General features: G+C 45.6%; 1 protein-coding gene across 2 annotated transcripts in view; it reads left to right on the top strand.

The window, feature by feature from the left end:
• The window catches only part of NSMCE2 (NSE2 (MMS21) homolog, SMC5-SMC6 complex SUMO ligase), a 243,301-nt gene extending 226,865 nt beyond the window's left edge, over positions 1 to 16,436 (top strand). The window contains exons 5-7 of one of the 2 annotated variants that reach the window (XM_004580722.3): positions 6,695 to 6,795; positions 7,168 to 7,274; positions 16,278 to 16,436. In XM_004580722.3, coding sequence (XP_004580779.2) covers positions 6,695 to 6,795; positions 7,168 to 7,274; positions 16,278 to 16,395 — 326 coding nt within the window. In that variant the 3' untranslated portion in view covers positions 16,396 to 16,436. The remainder of the gene's footprint in view (positions 1 to 6,694; positions 6,796 to 7,167; positions 7,275 to 16,277) is intronic. The other variant, XM_058668491.1, reaches the window with a different exon arrangement.
• The last annotated feature ends 10,328 nt before the right edge of the window (positions 16,437 to 26,764 follow it).

Raw genomic sequence — 26,764 nt, 5'->3', positions numbered from 1 at the left:
TTAAGAAATGCTTCACGTTTTCCAAGAACGTTTATGTTACTTAGTAAATAAAATTCATGTGGTCCTTATGGTCTAGCCATCATTTTGATTTCATCATCTTAACTCAACCTAGATTGGTTGAAACTTAACATTCGTTGTTTCTTTTGCATCTCTGTGATGGATCAAACATCTAGAAAGTCTTTAATTTTGTGGACCATATCTGAACATTATCTGCTTCTGAATTCTGCAAGGCTGTCAATAGCCAATGCCAGGGAGCTTTTGGGGACTAGGATTCAGTTTTCTCGAGACAAGGGAAGTGGCAAAATGGCCCAGCCAGACAGCTGGCATTCAGGACAGACTACCAGTCAGTCCCAGGAAGAAACTGAACCATGAAGCTGGCCAAAAGAGTACCACAGAATGTAACAGCCACACAGAACTCTACTTCATACTCAAGAGACTGACCTGCTGCCCTCCTGTCCCTTCCACTTAGAGTGTAAAGTGCATCTGGTGGCTCCCTGCAGCCCCTGCCATGGGGGGACGGGTGGGAGAAGGAAGTCAGGAGCGGGCACAGACACATGCACACGCACCACAACCATGGGATTACAAACCTGGAATCACTGTGCTTTTACTCGGTGGCCCCAGATCTCCCACACATCCATGTACCTCCTCCAGATAGACTGACCTAGCACGGTGCAAGTAAAATAACCTGACCAGTCTAATAAGCACTTCAGGCAGGCTCCAAAGATTTGTAAAAATATTTTTTTCATCTGCTGCTACTTTAAAGAGCAAAGTGCTTTTAAAAAAATGTTCAGGCTTAATTGAAAAAGCACATAGCAATCAACTTTTATTCCCGGCTGGCAGAAAACCATCTTAACTGGTAGCCAAATTTGGGATGCCTGAAGACAGACAAATGACTAACACTATGGCTGTGTGTGGCCAGGAGCAAATGTCTTTTCTGACCACAAGACCATGTCTGGATGCTCCTTTGTAATTACCACACAGTCTACTGTAATTGTAAGACTCATATTTACTTCCTGGCTTTGACATGTTATTCAGGATCCAAAGCTGCACCCCACATGAACGTGAAGTTCTCTGTTGTTTAGCTGAAATCTGTACTTCCTTGGTGCACTGGGATCTACAGATGTGTGTTTGTGTTGCCACATCTGTTAAATAAATTCAGTCTCATCTAAAGAGGGCCCGGTCCTGCCTTGTTGGATGAAGCACCTTACTAATCAAATGTTTATTGAACCCCTGCTATCGCTGCCAAAGGACTGCTTTAGCTCCAGGAAGTATCAGTGAATAAGACAACACTCTTCTGTCCTAAATCAAAATGCAGGGGAAGGAAGGAAGGAAGGCAGGCAGACACGAGTGGGCAATATCAGAGGGATGAGATAAAGTCTTGTGACATCTTTAGCTTAGGACATCAAAGGAGACCTCTGCAAGATGACATTTAAACTGACTTGTTAAAATGACAAGGAGCAGGCTGAACACCAAGTGGGAGAGGAACACTGTGGGCTGATTCATGTGAAGTCCCACAGGCAGGAGGCAGAGAAGTCAGCACTTGATATGCACAGACACTGAACGGAGAGGGTGGCCGGTCTGGGATCAGCCAGGGCCGTGGTGTGCAGCCGCTAGGAGAATGCAGAGGCCAGGACTGTGGCCCTTGCTGAAGCATGGTAGCAGTAAGGGAGCTTCCACAGAGATCTGCCCTGGGCCAGGTCACTGGAGTTAGAACCCCAGTGAGCAAAATTTGTCCATGGAGCAGATGTGAGGAATGAAGCAAAGACGGTGATGGAGAAGGATTCTCAACCTTGTACTTTGAGCAGAGAGGCAGGTGGTGACTGAGATGAGGGTCACTGGAGGCAGTACTGTTTGGTTCCTCACTAACAGTCACAGCTGGTGAACCACGAATCCATGCATGACTCAAGGTCTTCACTTCCTGGGTGTGGACACAGCCTTTCAGAAATACAACTGCAAGCATCTCCTTGGCTTCTCTCTCCCTTGGTGTTCATTGTATGACACTCAAAAACAAAACAAAAGCAAAGCACGTTCAAATGCCCCAAGTCCTTCTCTGCTACACCTTCTGGGTGATCTGAATGTCAGTTCTCACCTAGGCTTCTCCCTTCAGCCCTGCACCTGGCCACCCTGCGCCCATGCACCTGTGTCAGAGGTGTGGGTATCAGACCATTGAACTGTGACAGCCAGCATGTGTTCCTAATAATTTACTCCAGATTTAGCCTAATTGGCTTCCTTTTTAAATTTTATTTGAAAGAGTTACAGAGAGAAAGGGGAAAACCAAGAGTGATCTTGTATCTGTTGGTTTAGTCCCCAAATGACTGCAGTGGCTAGAGCTGGTCTGGTCCAAAACCAGTAGCGAAGGGCTGTTCCAGGTCTCCATTTGGATCCAAGGCCTTGGACCGTTCTCTGCTGCTTTCCCAGGCCCTAAGCAGGGAGCTGGATCTGGAAGTGATGCAGCTATTGCTTGCTTTTCTGTAATCAGAAAATTTCATGAACTTTAATCAAGATCAACTTAATTTAACCTATTTTTCCATTATGGTAAGACTGATATTTTCCACATTTGTCTTAAAAGTATTATGGAACTTAAGTTTTCTTGTCTATAAAGCAAATAACAATATATTTATTCTTTATGGAGATTTTGTTAGGATTAGATGAAATAATATGTATAAAGTGTCTATCACAGTAGCTGCTATTTAAGAGTACTTCAAAAAATTCCTGAGGAATGTAGTAAAAATATGATTTTATTTTTGTGCAAAAAATTTAAAATACATTCATATGAGAAGCATTCAAGAAGCTCATGATAAGCATATTGTATGGTTTTCAATTTTTGTGTACTGAAATAAACAGCTCATTTCTTCATGAACTTTTTGAAGTACGTTTAGATGGCATTCAGTAGAAGTACTATTATTATTACTATTATTACTGAAAAAAATAATTCATGGGCAGAGAGAGCTCTCAGAACCAATATTTTGATTTTAGTGGTCAAACGAACAAGTTGAAGAAAACAGGGCAACACTTTTATTGATTACAGCCCTTCAGGACTTTGACAAAACCTGTCATTTCCCTGGGTCTCAGATTTCTCAGGTAAATGACTTGGGATAGATAACCTCGTTTTGAAAACGTGTGATTCTTGTGGATGGTGTGCATGTATCTCTCCAGTCATTTTACCCAAGTATCAGAGGGCTTTGCTTTTGGACCAGCTAAATCAGTGTGAGTGATATTGCTTGCCAGTTATATGACCTTTTGTTAGCGCATTGTAGAGTCCCCACTTGAATATCACTTCCTATAAACACAGAGCTTGGATGAGGAAATGTTCTGTCTCCCGAGAAGTGCAGCTATTGAGTGCCTTTCTCTTTTTATTTCTCAGTCTGTGGGCGATTACTCACTGCTGCCTTTCTTCCCCAGTCTCGCTTTTGCTGCCTTCTGTCGTGACCACCGAGGCTGCTCCCACCTCCGATCTCCAAGTTCCCCACTCAGCCTTCCCCAGCGCTTGGCCTTGTGTTTGGGCTCTGCTTTCTTGCTTCCTCTACCTTTGGAAATTTAAAAATAGAACCTAACAAGCAGACCCACAATCTTTCACATGGGTTGAACTCTGTTATTCATCTAACTGATTTTTCTGGTGAATTCCACGGTATAAAATCGAAGGTTAGGAGTCTACCATCAGTTCAGAATGAACCTTGGAAGGAACTGACAATCGCTTTTGCTTTGATTGTCAGCATCCCACAGGAGGAGGCTTGGGAAGGTGAATGCAGGAGACACGAGCGCTGTCAGCTGGCACCTTGCTTTCTCTTCTTTGTTGGTGGTTCTCCTTACTTTTCTGTTGTGATCCACCATTGAGTGGGTAAAAGGACTCTTAGGGCTCTAGCTCTTACGGTATGAATACCAAAGATAAGTCCTTGGAGGCATGAAGACCCATCACAGGTGTGAGCACTGTTTACTTACAGGGACCCCACCTCAGATCACAGCAAGCATAGCATGGGAACATTAAACACAGCTTGATTGCTGACAAGTTTTTGAAGCTACTTTTGCAGTTTTCCTTTGGGAGGAGGTAGACTAAAGTAAATTATTCTATTTGTGATTAGCTATGAATTCTTAATAGTTAAATTAGTATACCTGGAAATGCTTATTACATTAGAAAATAAATCCAGGCAATATGGAGCTCCAAAATAAAATGTATTTGTGGACAAATCAAGAATTGATGAAATTCATCCAACATTACATTTTGGGGATCTTCAATATTTATTGGTTTCAATTCTGTGGTTATTCTCTTGAGGCCAATGAATGATTTTCAGAGGTACCTGAATAGCTAGAAGACCGTGGGCAATGTACCTTAATGCCCAGTGATGGGGAATGTTCTTCCTGGGAAGCCGTAAACCTGGAGGTTTCATCCCTGCCTTCTGAGAACTGCCTGGGGGACATAGACGCAGCACTAATCCAGGAGCCGCAGGTGAACCCAAACAGAGGAGTAATTGGAGAGAGAATCCTGGCTTCAGCTGTTAAGTCAATGGGTAGCCTTGAAGAGGAGCTCCATTTTCTTTTCTTACTCCCAATGGTATCTTTGCAGACAAACCTACCATCTGGCCTGGGTGGAGACCCAGAGCCATTATTTCAATGGAACTGAAAATTTTGCAAAACCATCTGAACCAGAGGCAAGAATTTCTCTCTTGGACAAAAAGAAATGCAGTTCCTATGTCTATATTATTTTGCCAAAAGGAGAGGAGGAGACAGTAAGGATAGAGGAAGAAAGGAGGACTATGCCATCAGTACTGGTATTTGAAAAAGGCTGTTGGTCTATGCAAATGACAGTGTCCCCTCTGTAAAAAGAGTGGATGACATTTGACACAGCTGTTGGAGTGCCTGGTTCAAGTCAGGCTCCAATCCAGCTTCCTGCTAACTAACATGTACTCTGAGAGGAAGCCATTGATGGGTCGAATATTTGAGTCCCTGACACCCACAGGAGAGACCTGAATTGCCTTCTCAGAGTCCTGAGTATTTTGACTTGATCTAGCCCTGGCTTGCTGTTGCATGCATTTGAGGAGTGAATCAGCTGATGGAAGGTATCTTTTTTTTTTTTTAATATATTTTTATTTTGAATTCTGAATCATGTGATACATTTTCGTACAGGCTGGGATTCCACCCCCCAAACTCCCAGCCCCCAACAGATTTCCCCCATTTTACTACAATAGTGTAGTCCTTCATAAGGAATCATAATTCTATTAGTCTCTTATTTAAGGTATCTGTCTTTTGACCTCTCACTCTGATTTTGAAATAAAGAGAATATAAGTAATTTTTTAAAAATTTTAGGAGCCAGTGTTGTGGCTCAAAAGATTAACCCATTGCCTATAATGCCAGCAATCCTAGATGAGCACTGGTTCATGTCCCAGCTGCTCCACTTCCCATCCATCTTCCTGCTGAAAGCCTGGGAAAAGCAATGGAAGATTGCTGGCCCAAGTGCTTGAGCGCTGCCAACCACATGAGAGACCCAAATGAAGCTCCTTGTTCCTGCCTTCACCTGGCTCAGCCCTGGATGTTAGGGCCAAGTGGGAGTAAACCAACAGAAGATTCAGTCTCTCTCTCTCTCTCTCTCTCTCTCTCTTTCTGTCTCTCTGTAACTATGACTTTCAAATAAATAACTCTTTAGGAAAAATTTAAAGCTTTAATGAGTTACTGACTCCTATTGTCTCATTCAAAAATCAATTGTCATGCATTTTTCACTAAGTGAGGGGCAAGCACAGCTCAATGAAAATGAAGCAGCAGTTAGTGCCGTGTGCAAAGCCAGCACTTGCATGCGGCCTTATGCAGTTCTTAAAACGCGGACCAGGGACCCGCAGGGCACCTAGCAGGTCCAAACCACTCCCATTTTAATAATGAGATCATTTGCCTGTTTCACTCTCATTCTTTTCATGGGTAAATTTTTCCAGAAGCTTTAGGACATTGTGACCCACTAAGTACATGTACAAATATCAAAATCCAACTTCGCTTCTGTCACAGCCAAGCATTAAAGATATTTACCAAAAAAAGGGAGAGGGCGGGAACAACACCACTCTTCTCACTTAGGGGTCAGGGTGGCAATTCTGGGCAATATTGTTACTTTTAATTCTTATAAAATGTTTATGCTAACATGTAAAAATATTATTATTTTAAATGAACAAATAGTTCTTAATCCTTCAACTTGAATGTTTATCAGGACAAATGTTGTTAAATATAATTCACATGAAAAAGGTTTCTTGGAGATCTTCAGTAAAACCCCAAACATGAAAGGATTTAAACCTACAGTGCATATGCAGTGCTGCCTGACCGCAGTCACCACTTAGACTGCTCCTGTCAGGAGCTGTGCAAAGTGCTTTGTATTCTGCACCTCTCCCCCCAGGGGCACCTAACTCAGGACCTCACAGCTGGATAGGAGGCAGGTATCCAGGTTTCTTCACATACACTCTGCATTAGCAGGCAATACTCCCAAAAGTTTGAAAAAGTGTTTACTGCTCTGAATCTCTGTGTCCTTATCAAGCATGGGCAGAATCTGGAACCTAGCTGAGTTTTCTCAGGAGCAGAGCAGTTAATAGACACCCAAGTGCCTCACACACAGGCTGATGCAAGGACACAAGGCAGTGGAAACATACTTCTTTCCTTCCATTCCTTCCGCATCTTCGGGGTGAAGACAAACTGAGGAGGCTCACAGCTCCCCTTTTTCCTCCAGACGGTCTTCAGGCAGACAGAGAGGCTGAGGCACCGGAAGGAGTTGATGAAGACATGATCGTGACCCAGAGTCAGACCAATTTCATCTGCCCCATTACGCAGGTACTGGTTCACCTTTCCTCCCCTGCCAGAAAAGCAGTTGGCTTCCCAGAGACAAAACTGGTTCCTGTAGGCTTTCTGATTGAATTTCACACATTGAGTTAAGCAAAGAAAAGCAATGTGGGTTTAAAAATATATAGGAGATGCCCTTAGTCTGGGAGGAGCTCTCCTTCAAGCATACCCTTAAGGATCTAGGGAAAAGTTCATGGCCAAGTGACCTTGCTGCCCCTGGTTTCCCTTATCATTTTTAAGCCTCTTAATTACCAAGGCCTTGAGATTGGGAGGTTATATTTAGGAAACCCAGGACCAGGGGAAAAGAGCTAGTGGAAATTGATCATTATCATTCCTGAAAGCCTAACATCTCCTTGATTACAGTTGGAAATGAAGAAGCCAGTGAAAAACAAAGTGTGTGGCCACACCTACGAAGAGGAAGCCATTGTTCGCATGATTGAATCCAAGCACAAGCGCAAGAAAAAGGCCTGGTGAGCTGTTGCAGGAACGGAAGTGGGGCCTTTGTGGGGTGGGCAGCCAGGGCTGGTGTGCCAGGGGTCATGCTAAAGGAAAGAGTCCTCAGAGTCGGCCCTAGGTGGCATCTGCCTCCCCAATAGTGTAAACATGGAAGCTGGCTTTCTGGAAAAACAATACGGGAGGGAAAGATTAGTAATCTGTTCAGGAAAAGCTGAAGGAAATTGAGCCACATGTTCGAAATAGAAGAAAAAAATTGGACTGAAGGCTAATCATTAGCTAATAAGAGATTTATGAATGTGTACAATTAAAAACGGAGCCTGAAGAAAATAAAGAACTGGGAGATTAAAATTGTCCCTGTTTACACAAAAAGGCACTTCCCCAAACCAGAAGAAATGGTAAGTTGTTTTTGTCTTTTTATTTCCTTCCGCTTCCTGCAATACAGGTAATTTTAAGTCAATACTCTAAGAATTCACATCCGCTGTTCTTAAAGATAACCATTTAACTATCAGTGGATGCTTGTCACATATTTTATTACTTGCATAATTTTCCAAGAAAATCAAACACATGGATAACTAACCAATGAAGGTTCTGCAGACCCTGCCACGTATTTGTTCCCTCCCCCCAGACCTTGGAGGACCAAGGCTCTGATTCTGTGATAACAAGATTCTAACTAACTGACTTGGACTCCGCTCGGCATTTTTCCTGTGCTTATCACAGGTTTGTCTTTGTCGCAGGAATGGAATGGCAGGTGTGACCAGGTCTCAAAAGCTTTTTGATAACAGTGCCTTTGATGTGTGGTTTGTGTCCCTATCGCCCAGAAATGTGCTGACCCAGACCTAGGACTGGAATTCCCCACCACTGCTTAGAAAGAGGGTGTTTGGATTGTAGATACCATCATGGCCATTGACTCAAGAAATTTACCCTGCTGATTCCAGAAGAAAAACGACTTTTGCAGCCTCCTTGTTGCAAGATACAGACTATAATCATTCCTGGGTTTTTATCTGTTTTGAGTTTCTACCTCGTAGTTGAAATATCTCATTTCCCCAGTGAGTCTGTCCTGTCCCTGTGATTATAATTTTTATGTCTGGATTTCCAGACCTTCTTTCCTATGAACTTTGTTCTGGGTTCATTCTCTGAAATGCAAAAATGTTGTTAACCTACTTGCTAGGAACAAGAATTCCCAGGTAATTTTGATTATTTTTTTCTTAAAGTTTATGACATTCCTTTATAGTCAAATAAGGAAAGGGCAGATGCTGACCCAGACAGGCCCGGGGTGAGTGTCAGGACGCCCAGAATGGGCATCTTGTCTAGTTGGATCGTCTTTACTTATTTGTCTTTGTTTACTGAAAAGGCAGAAAAACAGAGAGAAATCATCTGTTCTCAGAATCATTCCCCAAACTCCTGCGGCATGTGGGACAGGCCACCTGACATCCTGGAGCCCAGAGCTCAGTGTGGGTCTCTGGCCTGGTGGACAGGGCCTCAACTCCGTGATCTGCATCCGCTCCTCCCGACACACATTAGCAGGAAGCTGGAACCGGAAGCAGAGTGGGGACTCAAACCCAGGCACTTTGGTAAATCATGACAGCATCCCACACAGCACCTTTGTAGCTGTGCCAATTGCCCACCAGTGGATCTTAAGTACATGTTTTGACCTTCTGATTGTCCTTTGCCTTTCCTGAGTAGTACATGATATTTACAAGCACTTGAATTATCACTTAGAGAAGTTTGCTTTTTTTTTTTCTACCATGCTTCCATAACTGGAGTGGGTGAAACTCTGCAAATTCTCTAGACGCAGCAGTAATAATCATTCAATCTAAGTGAAGATAGTCTGGGAGGTTTTCAGACAAAGTGGTGGTTGTAGCTGGCCTCACAGAGTGGGAAGGATTTCAGAGACTGTTGCGGAGGAAGGAGTCTGCTCCAGGAGCTCACTCATTGAGGCCCTTCTGCTTAGTTTACAGTGGAGAGAACTATAGTTGCTGTCTAGTAGAGGACGCTAAGAGGATGCTGTGGACAGTACAAATAGGGAAGTGGTGTAGAGATTCATGCTAGAGGCTGTTAAATATCACGATTTCAGCAGCGTCCTCCCCTACGGGAGAGCTTCAGAATGGGGATGAAGCTGCATATTATGAAAGCAGCCTTGCATGGATTTCAAGTATTTTTTCCACCACAATAAAGTTACATTTTAATTATGCTTTTCCATTAACTTTTTTTTTAAAGATTCGTTGATTTTTTTTTTATTAGAAAGGTAGATTTACAAAGAGAAGGAGAAACAGGGAGAAGGCTCCTCTGTGCCCTAGTTCATTCCCAAATGGCCACAACAGCCAAAGCTGAGCCAATCTGAAGCCAGGAAACAGGAGCTTCTTCTACACCTCCCACATGGGTGCGGGGTCCCAAGGCTTTGGGCCATCCTCTGCTGCTTTCCCAGTCCCAGGCAGGGAGCTACATGGGAAGTAGAGCAGCTGGGACATGATATGGGATGCTGGCCCTTGAAGGTGAAGTATTAGCTTGTTGAGCCACAGCACCAGCCCCTTTTGTATGAATTTTTTTGAAGTACCTTCATGTAAGTTGATGATAATAGTTGTCATTACTTCAAAGATTTATTTGAAATTTAAATAAGATACGTGTGAAGTACTTCAGATACTTGGCACACAGTAAGATTCAGTAGACATTATCCCAACATCATTATGTTCAAACTTTTGCCCCCACATCATCTTCCTCACCATTCTTTCCACCACTACTCTGTGGGTATGGGAGGCGTTGCAAGGCTTTTAAGGAGTGAGGAGCACCAACCTGGAGTTGATGTTACTCCTGTAGCAATGCAAGGGATGGATTAAAAAGGCATGAGGTAGAACGGTGCCATGGCATAGTGGATAAAGCTGCACATTATAGTGCCAGCATCCCACAAAGATGCTGGCTTGAATCCTGACTGTTCTACTTCTGATACAATTCCCTGCTAATGTGATTGGAATAGCAACGGAAGATGGTCCAACTCCTTGGCCCTTGCAGTGCTTGGGAAACCTAGATAGCTCCCAGCTCCTCACTTCTACCTGACGCAGCCCTGGCTATTGCGGCCATGTGGGCGGTGAACCAATAGTTGGAAGATTTTTATTTTCTCTCTCTCTCTTTCAAATAAATAAGTAAATGAAGGAAGGAAGGAAGGAAGGAAGGAAGGAAGGAAGGAAGGAAGGAGGGAGGGAGGGAGGGAGGGAGGGAGGGAGGGAGGGAGGGAAGGAAGGAAGGAAGGAAGGAAGGAAGGAAGGAAGGAAGGAAGGAAGGAAACAAACAAACAGAGCTCTCTTTCATCTGCTCTTTTACTTCCCAAATGCCCACAGCTGGGGCTGGGCAAGGCCAAAGTCAAGAAATGCCTTGTGAGGGATAGGGATCCAGTCACCTGAGCCATCAGCTGCTACCTTGTCAGTGCACATTGTCAAAAAGCTGGAATCTGAAGTGGCTTCAAACCCCGACACTCCAATATAGACTGCAGATGCTGCAGTCGGGAACTTCACTGCTACGCCAAATTCCCACACCACTCCAGAATTCCCCACAAAGCGTGGACTGGTGCCATTTCCTGCAGTGCATGCTGAGGTGGTGAGCAGTCCTGGGCTTCTTTTGTTTAACAAGATCTGTGACACATCCAGTTTGAGACATCTCCTTTCTTCCTCCTAGAATGTTCTAAATATGTTTTGTTAGACTGGAGTTCCAGGTACATGGTGTGACTGGGCTGTCTGAATTTTCCCGTGCATGATCAGTAACCGAGAAGGCCTCCGTCCACTGGCTTGAGTCACAGTAGTATTGGTGAGAAGTTAATCCTAGCCAGTCACAGTATTAGAGTGATTTTGTAAAATACGTCTCTTAGTAAGAAGACTATAATGTTAGAAATAAAGTCGCCTTGCAGTTTTCGTAGTAATAAGATTGCCACTTTTATCACAGTATTTTTTTTCCTGACATTTTATCTAAGAACAGGAACTATGGAGCAGGTGTTGGGCATAGCACTTAAGTCTCCACCTGGGACAACTGCACGTAGTGTTGGAATGTCTTGTTCAAGTCCCACTCCTGTGGTGCCAGTGCAGTCTCCTGCTGATGTGTTTCCTGGGTGGCAGCAAATGATGATGGCTGAAGTACTTGGGTCCCTGCCACCCATGTGGCAGAGCTGGATGGAGGTCTAGACTCCTGGCTTTGGCCTACTGCAAACATTTGGGGATTTAACCAGCAGATGTAAAATACCTGTGTGTGTGTGTGTATGTGTGTGTGTGTGTCTTTGTCTTTCTCTCTCTCTGCCTTTCAGATCAAATGAAAAAAAAAAGAACAAACCCCATATTTGACAGCATACTTCAGAGCAGGGAGAGTGAAATCACATTGAGTAGCAGTGTGTTGTCCAACAGCAGAGAATTCCAGCAGAGCTGTGCTGTTGAGTTCCTGTTTCACCATTTACAAACAAATCTTTGAAAGTGTCTGTCTCAGTTTCTTCTTCCATAACAGAGAAATAATAGCATCCTCTCCCAGGTGGTAGAGAATTGTCCTCTGGGTCTGGACCAGTAGACATTTGGCAGCGGAGCAGAGAGGGACTTGGGAGAAAGCGCCTTTCAGGGGGAGCCAGCCGCTGAGCCAGCAGCTGGAGGGAGGGCCCTTCTGGGAGGCTGTTAGAGGCGGTGCTGCTGCCCTCACTGCTTCTGGACTCAGCAAGAGCAGGATGAAGTTCCTCTCTGTGTTTAGGTGTGATGGGACTCCATCCCACTGGGACGTACGGAGACATCCATAGCCCTGTTTTCTCGAGCTTGTGGACCGATCCTTGAATCCATGAACTTCTGAATTCAGAATCTGTCCCCTTGAGCTAGCGCTAAGGCCTAGGTTCACCACAACTTGCTGCCCGCTGCCCCACTGCCCCACCAAGACCCAGTGCAGTTTGTTCAGCAGCTGCCTCTGTGCTTGTCCCAAGCCACCAGGGAGTGCTCTGCCCTGCCAGTGACCCTGGTCTGAGACCCCGCCTCTCCTTCCAGGCCTGTGGGTCTGACTGCTGCTGAGGATGGGTGGTGCCACACCTAACCTGCTCACCAGGATGTCATGGGGATTAAGGTCTAATCCTGCCATACAGTGGTATCTCAACCAAGGTGTGCCCTGATTCAGGACCCTGGCATGGTGGCCTTTTCTTGTCCTTTTGAGTTTAGAAACTCATGAATGGCTGCTCAAGGCAGAGTGAGAAATGAATTTTCCCCAGGCTCCTGCATCCTCCTCTTCTCTCAGAAGCCTTCCCTGACCTTCCCCAAGGCCAGCCAGATGCTGTTAGCATCCCCACAGCATGCTGACCTTGTCCATGGGACCGGCTCTCCACACACTTCCTGGGAGCCTGTGTGTGGTTGCCCGGCAGATCCTGAACCAAGCTGCTTGGCTCTGGCCACCATGGACCTCCTGCCTTTCCTAGTGGCCCAGTACACTACCTTCATCTCTTCAGCGGGAAAAACCAAGGCCCAGAGAATTAAGTCCCATGCCCAGGGTGCCACAGCCCTTTCTCACTCTCCCACATGGAGGCTTGTCAGGAGGCCATCTGGCCCCCGTTGGGGGAGGGACTGTATGGCTCCTGTTCCCAGAGAATGCAGGTGTCTGACAGGATCACCCCAGGCTCCATCTTGTGGAAGTGAGTGTGAGAACCTGTCCTGTACTGGGCTGTGTGTTTCACTGCATCACACATCCTCAGAATATGCTCGGGGACTGACTGAAACCACTGATGTCACCAGGAAGTCCTCCCCACCCCATTCTCCACTTCCCTGTCCCCTGCTTATTCACTGTCTGGCTGTGGGAATTCAAGAAGTGGGGAGGGGGGAGGGTATGGAGGTATGGCAGTGAAAAGTGCAGGAGGTGGTTGGCTCAGCCACTTGCTTGGACTAGCCTCTTCATGTCATGGACTCTGAAAGGATGACTGCCTCTTCTTTTTTTTTTTTTTTAAGAAATGTACATGTGTATTGTATTATGTATTTGAAAAGCAGAGTTATAGAGAGAGGGAGAGACAAAGAGATTCACAGTCCTGGTTCACTCTCCCAGTGGTCACACTGGCCAGAGCTGGACCAGGCCAAAGCCAGGAGCCTAGAACTCCCTTCCACTGCCTTCGCAGGCACACAAGCAGGAAGCTGGATCAGAAGTGGAGCAGCCAGCACTAGAACCAGTGCTCATTTCAAATGGGCATATTGCAGGCGGCAGCTTGCCCTCTGCGCTACACCACCAGCTCCCCACATGGCCTTTGGAAGCCTTGGAAGGATCCATATCCTCTCCATCCTGTGTTTATTTTCATACCTAAAGAAATAATTAGTTTTGAGGCTTCAGAATGTAAATGAACAGACTAAATAAAAATAGTCATTTTCAAGCCAACATAGAACATTTCTGCAGTTTTACCCTAATTAATGCAAGGACAGTCATCAAAATGATTCCTACCTGAGCCAAATGACTCTGGTTCGGCAATTATGATTTGACACATTACCTGACTATATAAGGTACATTTTTGTATCTTAAAAGTAAGGAAATGTTATCAAGCACCTTATTCATTACATCACAGTCAGTACCCCTCTTGTACAAAGACTCCTTGCTCCAGGGACAGTGCATTGTGGTACAGCAGATTAAACCTTGCCTGTCACACCAAACCCCTAAAGAGCACCTGCCATCGCGTGAGAAACCCAGATGAGGCTTCTGGCTCTGAGTTGTGCCTGACCCAGCCCCTACCACGGTGACCATTTGGAGAGTGAACTCTGCTTCGGTCTCTCCCTCACATTCTGTAACTCTGCCTTTCAAATAAATCAATCTTTAAAAGATTCTTCACCGGGGATCAGGGCCAAGAAAAATGCCCAACTGTAGGCTTTCCTACCACTAGACCAATTGGAGCCCCAGCGATCCACTTTCCTCCCCTGTGAGTTTATAACTTTTGTCCGGTATTGGTTGGTTTTGATCTTAATATGTGTGAACTTTTAGACAGGATGTCTCAGATCACTGGGTCTGAGCTCTGTGCGGCAGGAACAATATATTTATGTGTCATAGTCATGTGTTCAGAACCTAGCCCGTAGCCAGGCGCATAGGATGAAATGGGTACATGAATGGGTAGAGGGTGTGTTGGAGATAAATGAAATACACATAAGTCCAGAACATGAGAACGTCTGGGCAGAGCTATGATCAGGCAACAGGATGCAGGAAAGGGAATGGACGTGACTGAGCAGAGGGGACAGAGGACAGAAGGATAAAAAGTAGTGTGAGTCGCCCAAGGTCTCAGCCAGCAGCAAGTGGGTGGTAAAGTGAGAGAATTCAGATCTAGGTCACACTGGCTGCTTGGCTCTAGCAAAATCTGGTTCACATTGAGAAGAAATCAGGTGACTTCATCCAGCCCACTGCCTTCCGAGGAGACCACATCTAAACCGAAGCTGGCTTGTAGTTCCACCCGTTTCTGAGTGACTCACTCGCTGATTTCCTCAGTCACAGCCTGTCCTCCGAGTCCCCAGCTGCCCACTCAGGCCCTGGGCTACAAGGTCCAGTGGGCATTCCGAAGAGAGCAGCACAGGCTCCTGCTGCTCCCTATGACGCCCATCTCAGGAAGGGCACCCCAGTCACCCGTTGGCTCACCCCTCCCCCTCCTCTATGTGTCCCCTCTGCTCCCTGGCGGCTCGCTGCCTGCACCTACAGCCAAGCTGCCCTCCTCTCCTCTGGAACCTGCAGGACCCCCCATCCACATGTCCTGCTGCCCCTTGCCTGTTCACCATGTGCTGTCCTTTGGTCAGCCGGAGTGACGTGTACCCCATGTGGACCAAATCAGCCTCCAGATCTCAAAGCCCTACGATGACTTCTCTTGAAATTTTCAGTGAAACCCAAAGCCTCACTCGCCCTTCTTGTTTGGTTCTCCACAGCCATAGGGCCTCGGTCTGTACTCCACCACTCCCCACCCACCGACCTCCCCTGCTTCTCCACCCGCTGCTGCTCAGCCTAACCCAGACGGTCTTGGCGTCCCACACTCCCCTCACTGCTCTGCCCGACAGACTCCCCTGTGAGGCCTGTCTGACTTGGCCCCCAGCACTCTCCCCGTTGGCATTGTCACTCTGTTGCCTCTAACGGAAATGTGACATGAATGCCTGTTAAGCTGCTTAGTGGTTGCCTCTGTGCCTCATTGGAAAGTAGCCCCCAAGAAGCAGACATGCTGTGCATTGCTTGTGTCCCCAGCCCCTGGACAGGGCCTGGCCCAAGTAGACGTTTAGAAAATAAAAGAATGAGTGTGTACATCCCTCCTGATTTGTAATACATACTCCCTTTTAATCTCTTCTTATTTTTTTTTTTTTAAAAAATGTGTTCATTTGAAAGGCACAGTTACCATGAGAAACTCAGCTATTAGGGAAAGACAGAGATCTTTGATCCACTGGTTCATTCTCTAGATGGCACATTGTCAAGGTTGGACTGTGCAAAGCCAAGAGCCAGGAGCTACTTCTGGGTCTCCCAGATGGGTGCCCAGGAGTGCCATCCTCTGCTGTGTTCTCAGAGCATTGAATGGGACGTGGATGGGAAATGAAGCAAGCCAGCTTCACATGGGATGCTGGCCATTGAGGGAGACACCTTAACCCACTATGCCACAATACTGGCCCCTTTCTCTTTTTAAATACTTGAATTTAAAATAAGTTATATGCTTAAGGCATTAAAATTAAGACAACTGAGAGTGGTGTTTAGCCTAGCATTTAAGATACCCACAGCCAAGTACCTGCATCCGAGTTCCAGCACAAGGTCCTGTCTCCAGCTTCCTGCAAGCGCGGCCCCTGAGAGGCAATGGTGACAGCTCAAGCTGTGGGATCCTGTCACCCACTTGGATTGAGTTCCTGGCTCCTGGCTTCAACCCTAGTCCAACACCTGCCATCATGGACATTTACAGAGTCATTCAGAGAATGGGATTTTTTTTCCTTGAATCTGTCTCTCTGCCTCTCAATAAACCAATAAATAACTCAATATGTTTAAAAAAGAGAAAAAAGTAAATGGAATGACTTGATTTTCCTTCTCCCTCACAGTTGCCCTAAGATTGGCTGCAGCCACACAGATATGAGAATGTCGGATCTCATCCAGGATGAAGCCCTCCGAAGGGCAATTGAAAACCACAACAAGAAGAGGCACCGCCATTCCGAGTAGGACAGTGCCTCGGCCCACAGGGAGTTCGGCAGCCTCCCTCCCTCCTACCTACAGCCAAGCTGCCCTCCTCTCCTCTGGAACCTGCAGGACCCCCCCCCATCCACACGTCCTGCTCAGGGTGATGCTTGTCGGAGCAGTCAGGGATTGGCTGCACTGCATAGTCTGTTAGGGGTCAAACTTGGTTTTAAGTGTGATTGAAAGCAATTCTTTTAAGCTCCTCAATAAACATGCAAGCACATTATGTATTGTCTATATTCAGATGTTAGGTAATTTTGAATAAAACCTCGATTATCTGTAGCGGATCCCACCAGGACACCTCCTGGTGCACACACCTTGTTCCAGAGGGTCAGCCTTGTCTAACACTTAAGAATGGGTTTTTAGTATTGTTACTGAATGTCTTTCAAGTAATTTTTGAAATGAAAATATGTGTTGCATTTCTGTCACTTCAGTGAATCCTGGCCTTAGGTTATAAAGCACCACCAATTTCCTTTCCTATAATGATTTTGTGTTGGGGAGGGGAGGGGCACTTTGGCTTATCATTCTAAATGGCATGGGATCCTCTTTCCCACGCAATGAGACTTTGCCACCCAGAATGGAAACCAAGGTGCTGCCCGCACAGGGCCTTACGTGTCGTCGGAAGCCACCACATCCTGGTTGCACGACAGCTCTCTACAGATGACTCAGCCCCCTGGGTCTTTGGTGTCTTCAGCCATAAAGCAAAGATGCAGCACAAGAAGCTGTCTGATGTCACGCAGGCGTGAGAATCACCAGCCTCGAGCCAGCACGGTCTGGAAACTGAAGCTCTTCCTTTATTTTCTAAGTGTGCCAACAATGCTGACCTGTGGATTCCCAGAGCAACACTTAGCAATCAGACTGTTTAAAATGAACCACAAGAAGCACACCCTGACTCTGCTGGGAGGCCACCAAGAGCTAACGATGGCTAACAGCAAATGTTGAGCATTTACTGTCTCCTTGGTGCTATTCCAAATGCTCTCTGTTCACGTTAACGCCTGCCATCTTCACAGCAGGGTGAGAGAAGGATGGGTATTAGTCCCACTTTACACCTAAGAAAACAAGTCCCAGAGCAGCGAAGCAGCCCCTGGGATGTCAGAGTGCTCTGAAGTGGCTGGGCCTGGACTGGAACTTGGCTGGCCTGGTCCCAGGATCTTGATTCAAAGATCCTTTCCTCCTTCCCCATGCTGATTTATTTGGAATCTAAAAATATATTCAAAGCTCACATTTAAAAAACAGAGCTTTTGTAAAGAAATATGTGTGTCTGTGCACACAAAAAATGAAACTAACTGAAATACGAGAAATAGCTAGCTGGATGTGACATCTTCGTCACAATAAATGTCACAATAAATGTCACAACGGTTTGGGTTGATAGTCTAGAGGCTGGGGTTGGATGCAGTCGTCAGGTTGCCACTCGGGACACATCCCTCTCTCCCCAGAGTGCCTCCATTAGTCATGACTCTGCTCCCAATGCCAGCGTCCTGCTGGTGCACCCTAGGGGAGGCCACAGGCGATGGCTCAAGTACAAGGGTTCCTGCCACCCCCGTGAGCCCCAGGTGGAGCTCTGGGCTCCCAGCTTCAGCCAGGCCCAGCCCAGGTTGCTACAAGCATTTGGAGAGTAAACCACAAGATGGGAGATCTCTGTATCTTGCTCTCTCTGTATCTCTGCCTCTGCCTTTGAAATATATAAAAATAAAATGGAGACTAACATCCAGATGTGAGGATACAATCTAGTATGCATTTCTACTTCCAAACAAAGATGGACTTACAATGAAACTGTTCACTATATCTTGACAATAGGATGCTGGACGCTCTGCCATTGTCCAGGCCCGCAATGATGGACATATGACTGTGTATGAAGAACTATATTTTAGTAATGATATTGAGGAACTAGATGGGGGAAGGGAATTGGGGAGGGGATAAGGGAAATGCCAGGAGCCTATGGAACTGTATTATAAAACGATAATAATAATAATAAAATGTAAAAAATAAATAAATTGGAGAAATTGAAAAACCCTAGTCTTGTGTGGCCAGATTAATTTTGAAATATTTTTTTTTCTGGAATTCAGAAAGTAGTATGGCATTCAGTTGTCTGCAAACTAAATGATGTTGACCTTCGTAAGATGTGTCTGAATCAGGCTTTCCTGAGGAAATGATTACATTACAGCCAGAACAAACATACTTTTTGTGGAATGTGGTTCTTTTGTGAAGCACTCTGTTTCCTAAACAGACAGGGACAAGCACGAGATGCTTGCTTAAGATTTGATTTACATTTTCCCCCCATTCTTTGTAAAGAGAATTCTGGAATATTACTGTTTGTACTAATGCTGGTTAGAAAAATACAACCAAATAGCACAGTGAAAAACATGGTATTTGTAGCTCATGAAATTTTTCTTCTTTAGCCTTCAAAAGTAATGTTTTCCAAAGAATTTTTGAGACCTATGTGAAATTTACTTTCATGTTTGAAGGTTTATGTATCTGTTTATCGATCTGGCACGTCCATTAAATTTCTGTTACAGGAGTTTTTAATACCCATGGGCCGTTTACTCCAGGAAATCATTGTTACATTACAGGAATTTCAGCACATGTGGATAAGACTAATTCTAGGGCAGCATCTCCAAGGTGAAGCCAGGAGTCCCTTCTCCGTTTTCCCAGAAGAGCTCCAGAATCCTGAGGTCACTCCCAAAGTCCCATGCATATTGAAGGTGACTAATTTCTTTTAGCTAAGATTTGAACAACTGTGTGCATTTGGTACTTTTTTAAAAATACTAGTTCTTTTAAGAAATGTTCAGCCTACAAACATTGAAAACATGACCGCATACTCCCGAAGGTAAGATGGTCTCACTCTGTCCTTTTATAAAATTTGAAACATGAGGATGTCCAGCTGAAAACAGCACCTGTGTGGAGTGTATTTCCAGTGGCTTCTGCCCGCCACCACCCACCATCAACATGGACAGCCATGAATTACAGACCTGAGGGACCAAAGCCAGGAAGCTGAGTGCTGGCCAAGCCCAAGGCTCAGGTCTCAGGTTATCACCTAACCTACTCCTCCTGACAAACCTTGGAAGTGAGTGTTATTTCCCTATTTTATAAATGAGGAGGCTGAGCTTGGATTCATTGGTTCCTGTGCCTAAGGTTCATGCTTCCATGTTGCTGAGCCTGTACTGGAGCAGAATAGGTGCACAGGCAGTATTCCAGCCCACAAGGCCCTTTGCCCCAGGGTCAAAGTTGGGCTTCCACAGGGGCCTGTGCTTCTCTCCTGTCTTCCACAGTGCTGTCGCTGAGACCATTTTTTCCCAGGGCTGCAGACTCCAGGCAGCCACACGTCGCTGGGGAATTCCCCCTTCCAAGGTCTCTACACAGACACTGCCCCAAACCTGAACCTCCCCTCCTGACTTCACACTGACTCCCCAACAACCCATCCAAGTCGTTTCCTGCCTTCTGCTGTATTCACATGCCCCTAAGCCTGTCTGTCCTGCTAAATGAAGTCACAGCCTGGCATCAGGGATGCCACCACAGGCCAGAGCCCCTCCCAACTTCCCAGCCTGCTTGTTCCCACCACACTTCCAAGCTCCCCTTCTTTCACTTCCAGAGGGGAGCTAACTCTAGATGCTCTAACTAGCTATCACCCATGGGTGGCTGTGAACAAGCCATTTCACTGCTCTTAGCCTCAGATTGTCCATTAGAACCAAAAGATTTGAGTTTCTCCCTGTGGTTTCTTCCAAAGCACTCAGACTGTGTGTCATATTTTTAGTGAGTATGTCCAATGGAAAGAGTAAGACCTTTTAGGAGGCAAACAGGCAGATATGGAAATTAATATGTATGGGAACCAAGTCTGTACATTGAATCTTCAGTGAGTTCAACAAATACTGCCAAATCTGGCTTTATGCTGTTTGGCGCTAGTCTGTTGGGGACACAAAATGTTCCCCTCAGAAGGGAGTGTCCAGTAGAGACACTACTTTCATGTCGATGTTAAAGTCCATAAAAGGTTCTGTGAGTGCCCTGCACAGAGGACAGTAGCACAAAGAAAACAAAATACAGGAAAATCTTTGAGTCAACAAAACTTAATTTCCGTAAATCTGGCAACAGACTCAAAAGAGTGGCATGGGTGACTTCTGTAATCACCTGGTTCCGCAGGATTCAGCTGTGTCCGAGACATCTGCCCGCTGGCACATGGAGACACTGGGGCTCGTGGAGACTCTGGGGCACCAAGAACTCTGCAAGAGAAGGCAAGTGATGCTGAGGGGAAACACAAGCCCTTGTACATTGTTACGGAAAATCCAAATTGATGCAACCTTCGGCTATTAAAAACAAAGTTGAAAGTAAACCTACCAGACAGCGTACTAATTCCATGAGAAGTAAAAATATATTTTCATGCAAAGATTGTGTGGAAATGTTCATAACCATGACTTATAATAGCAAAAGAATTAAAACAAATATTTAACTGGTGATTGGATAAAGCACTATAAATCCATACAATGCAGTACTATGGCCAAGAAAAAGGACCAGAACACTTAGTTCTTCACTGTGTTTGTGTGTGTGTGTGTTGAAAATACTTAAGCTCTGCTGTCTTATCAAATTTTAAGCATCCTTTATTAACCATTGTCCCCATGCTGCATACTAGGTCTCCAGAAATCACTCAGCCTTTAACTGAAAGTCTATCATTTAACCAACAACTCCTGCTTCCCCTCCCATTGACCCTGGTAACCACACATGAGTGTGTGTGTGTGTGAGAGAGAGAGAGAGAGAGAGAATTCATTAGGGTAGCTGAGAAAAAGCTTATATCCACTATTTTACTTCCCAGTTACCCACAAAAGCCAAGGGACCCAAGTTGAGAGCCAGAAACTCAACCCAGGTCTTCCACATGGGTGGTTCCAGAAAAGACAAATCTATAGGACAGAAGTGGTAACCGGGGACTAGCGGTGGTTTGGGGGAACAGTGTGCGAGGGCTCACTTTGGGCTGAGAGCAATGTCCTGAAACTGCACAACTGTAAATTATCTCAGACCCATTCTATGCAGCACTTGAAGCAGGTGAATTTTAGGGCGTGCAAGTGAAAGGCCAGCTGAGGCCGTGTGGTCATCCAGGGCCTTGACGGGAGGGCTTCCCTCGTGGCCATCTGAAAACATCAGGAACCCCGAGAGCTGCTGGTGCCCCGCATTCAGCTGACACCAATCTCTAAGAACCTCTCAAGAAATTTGAATCTTTTTATTTTAAAACTTGTTTCATTTATTTGAACAGCAGAGAGGGAGAGACAGAGAAAACTGCCATCCGCAATTTCAGACTCCTAATGGCTGTTGTAGGCAGGGCAGGACCGGGCCAGGATGAAAGCAGGAATTCCATCCGGGTCTCCCATGAGAGCGGCAGGAGCCCTGATATAGGTGAACAGTCATCTACTGCCTTCCCAGGCATAACAGGAAGCTGGATTGGGAGTGGAGCAGCCAAGACTTGAACTTGCACCCATAGGCAACATCACAATGGGCAGATTATTTAAGCCTCAAGAAATCCAGGTCTTAAAAACCAATTACTAGAAAACCCATTAACAGTTCAAAAGAGGATATGATGAAGTATTTGGCATAAGTGATAAAGAACTTTAATTTGTTTCTATTTCTTAATTCTTCACCGAATTTTCATTTTATGTGCAGTAATCACCAATAATAATCAGTGGTTCCAATGCGCTCTCTTTGAAAAATGAACTGTTTTTGCAAAGCATGATGGAGTGAAAACCCTGAGTGGGCAGTTCCACTCTCTGTTCATGCTGCTACTGGAAAAACTTGGAACTCTGTCCCGAGGACAACTTAGTAATCCTTCATTCATTGAAGGGCAGAAGCACTCAAAGTTGGGGTCATAAAATTCTATGACCAAAGAAAGGAATATTTGGTGGCAATTTTTTAAATGAACAAATACAGATCTGGATTTAAAGCAGAAAGAAAGAGAGGGGGGAAAAGCAACATGCAGTTACAAAAGGGGGAAATTCCCTGGATCATCGTTTGTTATCCACACTGCAGAGGGCAAGGCTGTTCAGTAAGATGTGGCCACGCCCAACTGGAAACCATAATGCTAAGGGAAATGAGCCAATCCCAAAAGGTTAGATACCACATGTTTGCCTTAATTTAAGATGAAATGATGTCAATATGAAAAATAGTACCTGCAAAATGTAATATCTCAACCTCATGTGGTTAAGAACTTGTATATTTTTTTTGTTAACATATTGGTTACCCAATACTCTGTCCACTAATTCCATAACATTATAAATTGTTGCTGATGTTATGCTGGGGCTTTTAATTGATCGGGATGATACTCTACCGGCTCTACCTTCAGACCAAAGATGGTCTCCCCAAGAAGCCGTTGAACTTATCTGGACAATAAGATGCTGGACTCTGTGTTTGGTATATGCTTGCAATGAAAGAATCTCAACTGATCTTGAACTGTGGTTATGCAACAAGGTGGAGGAATCCACCGTGGGGGGAGGGTTTGGGGAGGGGTGGGGGAATCCCAGTACCTATGAAACTGTGTCACATAATGCAATGTAATTAAAAAAAAAAAAAAGATGTGGCCACGCACCTGGCATGCAGAGGAGATGGTCAGGAGACAGGGGGCCCTCACCGTCGGGGACTGTATGAGGCCTGGCTCCTGGGAGCGGGCCCAGCTCGTTCAGGTCATCGCAGTTCACAAAGAAATGTGAAGACACTGATTAGTCCTGAGAACAGCAAAACACAAGGTCAGGGATGATGAAACATGGATACCAGGCTGAAAGCATCACGATGGTTTTTTTTGCCCACAGAGGAAAAAAACCCTGGCTTGCTCTGAACAAAATATGAGCCTGTGTCAGGACTATGACACCAAGCAATGAGTAAGTACCTTGAAAGAGCCTGTTAGCATCTCAGAACTAGTGAAATAACTTAAGGAGTAACCTCAGACCATGCTTCACATCAGGGGACGCTAGGAGTACATTGAGTACCCTAGGAGTACATCGACTGGCTGTGATGTGAATTCACATCAGGAGACACTGGGAGTACGTTGAGTACCCTAGGAGTACATCGACTGGCTCTCCCCCATGCTCGGGTACTGGTGTGGCTAGGCTGCTGAGAGCGCCCCTCTCCCCCACTCACCCATCGTCTCACAGATACAGGAAAAATAGAAAGATTGGACAGTTGTTTCATCCACTTTCCCCTATCCCTTGGCCCTTCCCACCCTAACTGGTGGTCCACATGGGCATGCATCCTTCTCAACTACGTAAACATCATCAAAAATGAAACTATGATGAAAAGACAAAAATAAAAAGAACCTGATAAAGGATCTCTAACACCCAGAAGAAGAGAATGGTTTAGTATTGAAGTGTTAGCACAAAGATATTTACGCAGGTGTCTGGGGTGTCCTCCCCTCCCCGCCCTGGGATAGTCGATACAATTCAGGAGGTTTGAGAATGGGTGTGGAGAAAAAGAACATTGCTATCAACCTGAAATTAGAATTTGGCATTTCCTATACTTCTGAGTTCGCCAGCACCGTGATAAATATCTTCCTGTTGTATTGCTGCTACTTGCTATAAACATGAATTTACACTCATCCCTTCCTTTCAAATCCAATGCGAGCTTTGCTTTTGCCAATTGCAGACTAACGCCAACCAGACTGACCCCTCCCACCTGAAGCAGTTAAAAATCCTAATGGTGTTTATGAAATCCTGCCTTTTCAGGCATTGGGTGATGTGGGATAGCCATCTCTAAAAGGAAATGAACCTATGGAGCCCCCTGAGTGCGAGAGAGTGCTCTGCAGGTGGATCCTGCTGGTCCGGTTGCTGGGAGTCAGCACATTGCATTTGGGAGGCCCAGCAGCTCCCAAATAACCCACAGGGCAGAGGTGCCGGGAGGCGGGAGGCGAGGGCGGCCCACGAGGGAGCCTGGGCAATGCACACAGGCTTCCCCTGGAGTCTTCTGCTGAGTCAGGTGCAGCACAGGCCTTTGAGGAAACCACCTGAGGCTGGGAAAGAACCACCCGAGGAACTGAGTGTGCTCACACAGGTCCCAGGGAGCACCCTTTCCCCCCAGCCCGAAAGGAAGAGCTTGTGGTTTCTGGGACGGCTGAGAGCATCCCAGGTGAGAGGATTCTCTTGTGTTGTTGAACAATGCTTAAAGATAAGCCTGTGTGAAGGACGGCCAGAGAGGGAATATTCCCAGCTTTGTGAGGCACAAGGTCACGGTCGCAGCAGCTCAGAGAACAGCCTTAGACAATGTGTGGATGAGAGTGACTGTGTGCTTCCATGAGGCACTATTTGTAGACATCGAGTTTTTCACTTAATTCTCGTATGTCACAAATATTATTCTTTTGATATTTTCACACATTTAAAAATGTTAAAACTATTAGCCGGTGAGCCATACAAAAACAAACAGGGGGCCTAGTTCATTCCATGGGCTCTTGTTGGCTGACCTTTGATTAAAATGATGGAACTGTTACTAATTAACTGTGTACCAGAACAAAGCTCAAACATAAAATGATACAAGATTAAATCCAGCACCCAACAATGTCAAACTCACAATGTTTAGTATCCAATAAGAAAATTCCGAGCATGCAAAGCAGCAAATCTGATAGCTAAAAAGGATTATTTGTTGTAAAGGCAGATTTAGAGAGAGGAAGAGACACAGAAAGAGAGAGAGAGCTTTCATTCACTGATTCCCTCCCAAAAAGGCAGCAGTGGCTGGGAATAGGCCAAAGCCAGGAGCCAGGAGCTTCATCTGGATCTCCCGCATGGATGGCAGGGGCCCAAGCACTTGGACCATCTTCCGCTACTTTTCCCAGGTGCATCAGTAGGGAGCTGACTCAAAAGTGGAGCAGTCGGGATTGGAACCAGTACGCATGGGGGGGGCGCTGACGTCTCAGGCAGCCATTTAACGTGCTGCACAGCAGCGCCTCCCTGAAAACATAATTAGGAGAAAAATTATGCCATAGAATTGAAGTCAAAAAGGGGCAACAACGCCAGACTTAACTAGGTAAGGACATTAAGAATTGAAAACAGATCGCACACGTCCAAAAAGAAGAAAACGTGAAACTATAATGGAGAGTTGTGGAAAATGTAAAATGACCCAAATCAAATTTCTGGAAGTCAAAAAATGTGTTGAACAATGAAAAATATGCTGGCTGGCATTAACAGGAGATAAGATACTGCCATAGAAAAAATTGGTGAGGGAGTGGACACTTGGCCCAGGAATTAAGTTGCCACTTGGAATGTCCTCCTGAATTCGAGTGCATGGGACTGAGTTCTGACCCCTTTGTGACCCCTTAAAAACAATGTGTATCCACTGCTAAATCACAAGCGCTTCTTCAAAAATGGTTCAATGACTTTACTTTTAAGGAATTGATTTCCTTCATAATCTAATGGTTTTTTTTAAAGATTTATTTATTTTTATTGGAAAGGCAGATTTACAGAGAGAAGGAGAGAGAGAAAAAGGTCTTCTGTTTACTGCTTCAGTCCCCAAATGGCCGCAACGGCCAGAACTGAGCCAATCTGAAGTCGGAAAGCAGGAGCTCCCACACAGGTGCAGGGTCCCAAGACTTTGGTCCATCCTTCACTGCTTTCCAGGCCATAAACAGGGAGCTGGATGGAAAGTGGAGCAGCCAGGACATGAACCAGCACCCATAAGGGATCCCAGCACTTGTGAGGATTTAGCTATTGAGCCATCATTGCCAGGCCCTATAATCTTACGTTTTTAAAAGTGTTGTTCTATAAAAGAGTCAATGGTTCTGAGCCCACCCACATATTCAGTAGAAGCTGAACATCCTGCTGACCCTTGTACCACCTCTCTGAAGAGGCCAACTTTCTGGTCTTGCTCTCTTCCTTTGTTCCAGAACATTGTATGGCAGGATGTTCTGTGATTCCTACATCTACAGAACCTAGAATCAATAGCTGTTCCTTGACTGTTTTATAAAGGATGCATAAAAAATATTTTCAGTGTTGTGAAAAGATTAAATGAGAAGAGCTACATGTAGGCTGACACAGATGAGAAACCTCTCGGGCTGGCATTCTGCCAGAGCCCGCTGGACACATTTCACAGGCAATAGTCTGTTAAACCTTCCGACAGCCCTGAGGGCAGATGTGGGCGAACAGCGAACCTTGCCCAAAGTCACTGAGTGAGTGAATGGTGGGGCCCCGGAAGGAGCCCACACCTCACCGCAAAGCTTGTTTCCCTGGGTCACAGCTGCGACTTGACAGCCAAAGGACTATCTGGGTGGAGGCAGGTCAAGGTCTGGGTCAGTCAGTGGAGCGGGAGTGTGAAGGCTATGAGGAAATCCTGACCGTCAAGTCAACCCCAGCACTGCAGATGCTCTCCAAGGGAATCCCCAGGGGCTCCTAACCTGTGGGTCCAA

This window comes from Ochotona princeps, chromosome 9, assembly GCF_030435755.1.
Source record: "Ochotona princeps isolate mOchPri1 chromosome 9, mOchPri1.hap1, whole genome shotgun sequence".
In the NCBI taxonomy this organism is placed as follows: Eukaryota; Metazoa; Chordata; class Mammalia; order Lagomorpha; family Ochotonidae; genus Ochotona; species Ochotona princeps.
The sequence above is the reverse complement of the archived record's forward strand: the minus strand, read 5'-3'. Positions and strand labels throughout refer to the sequence as shown.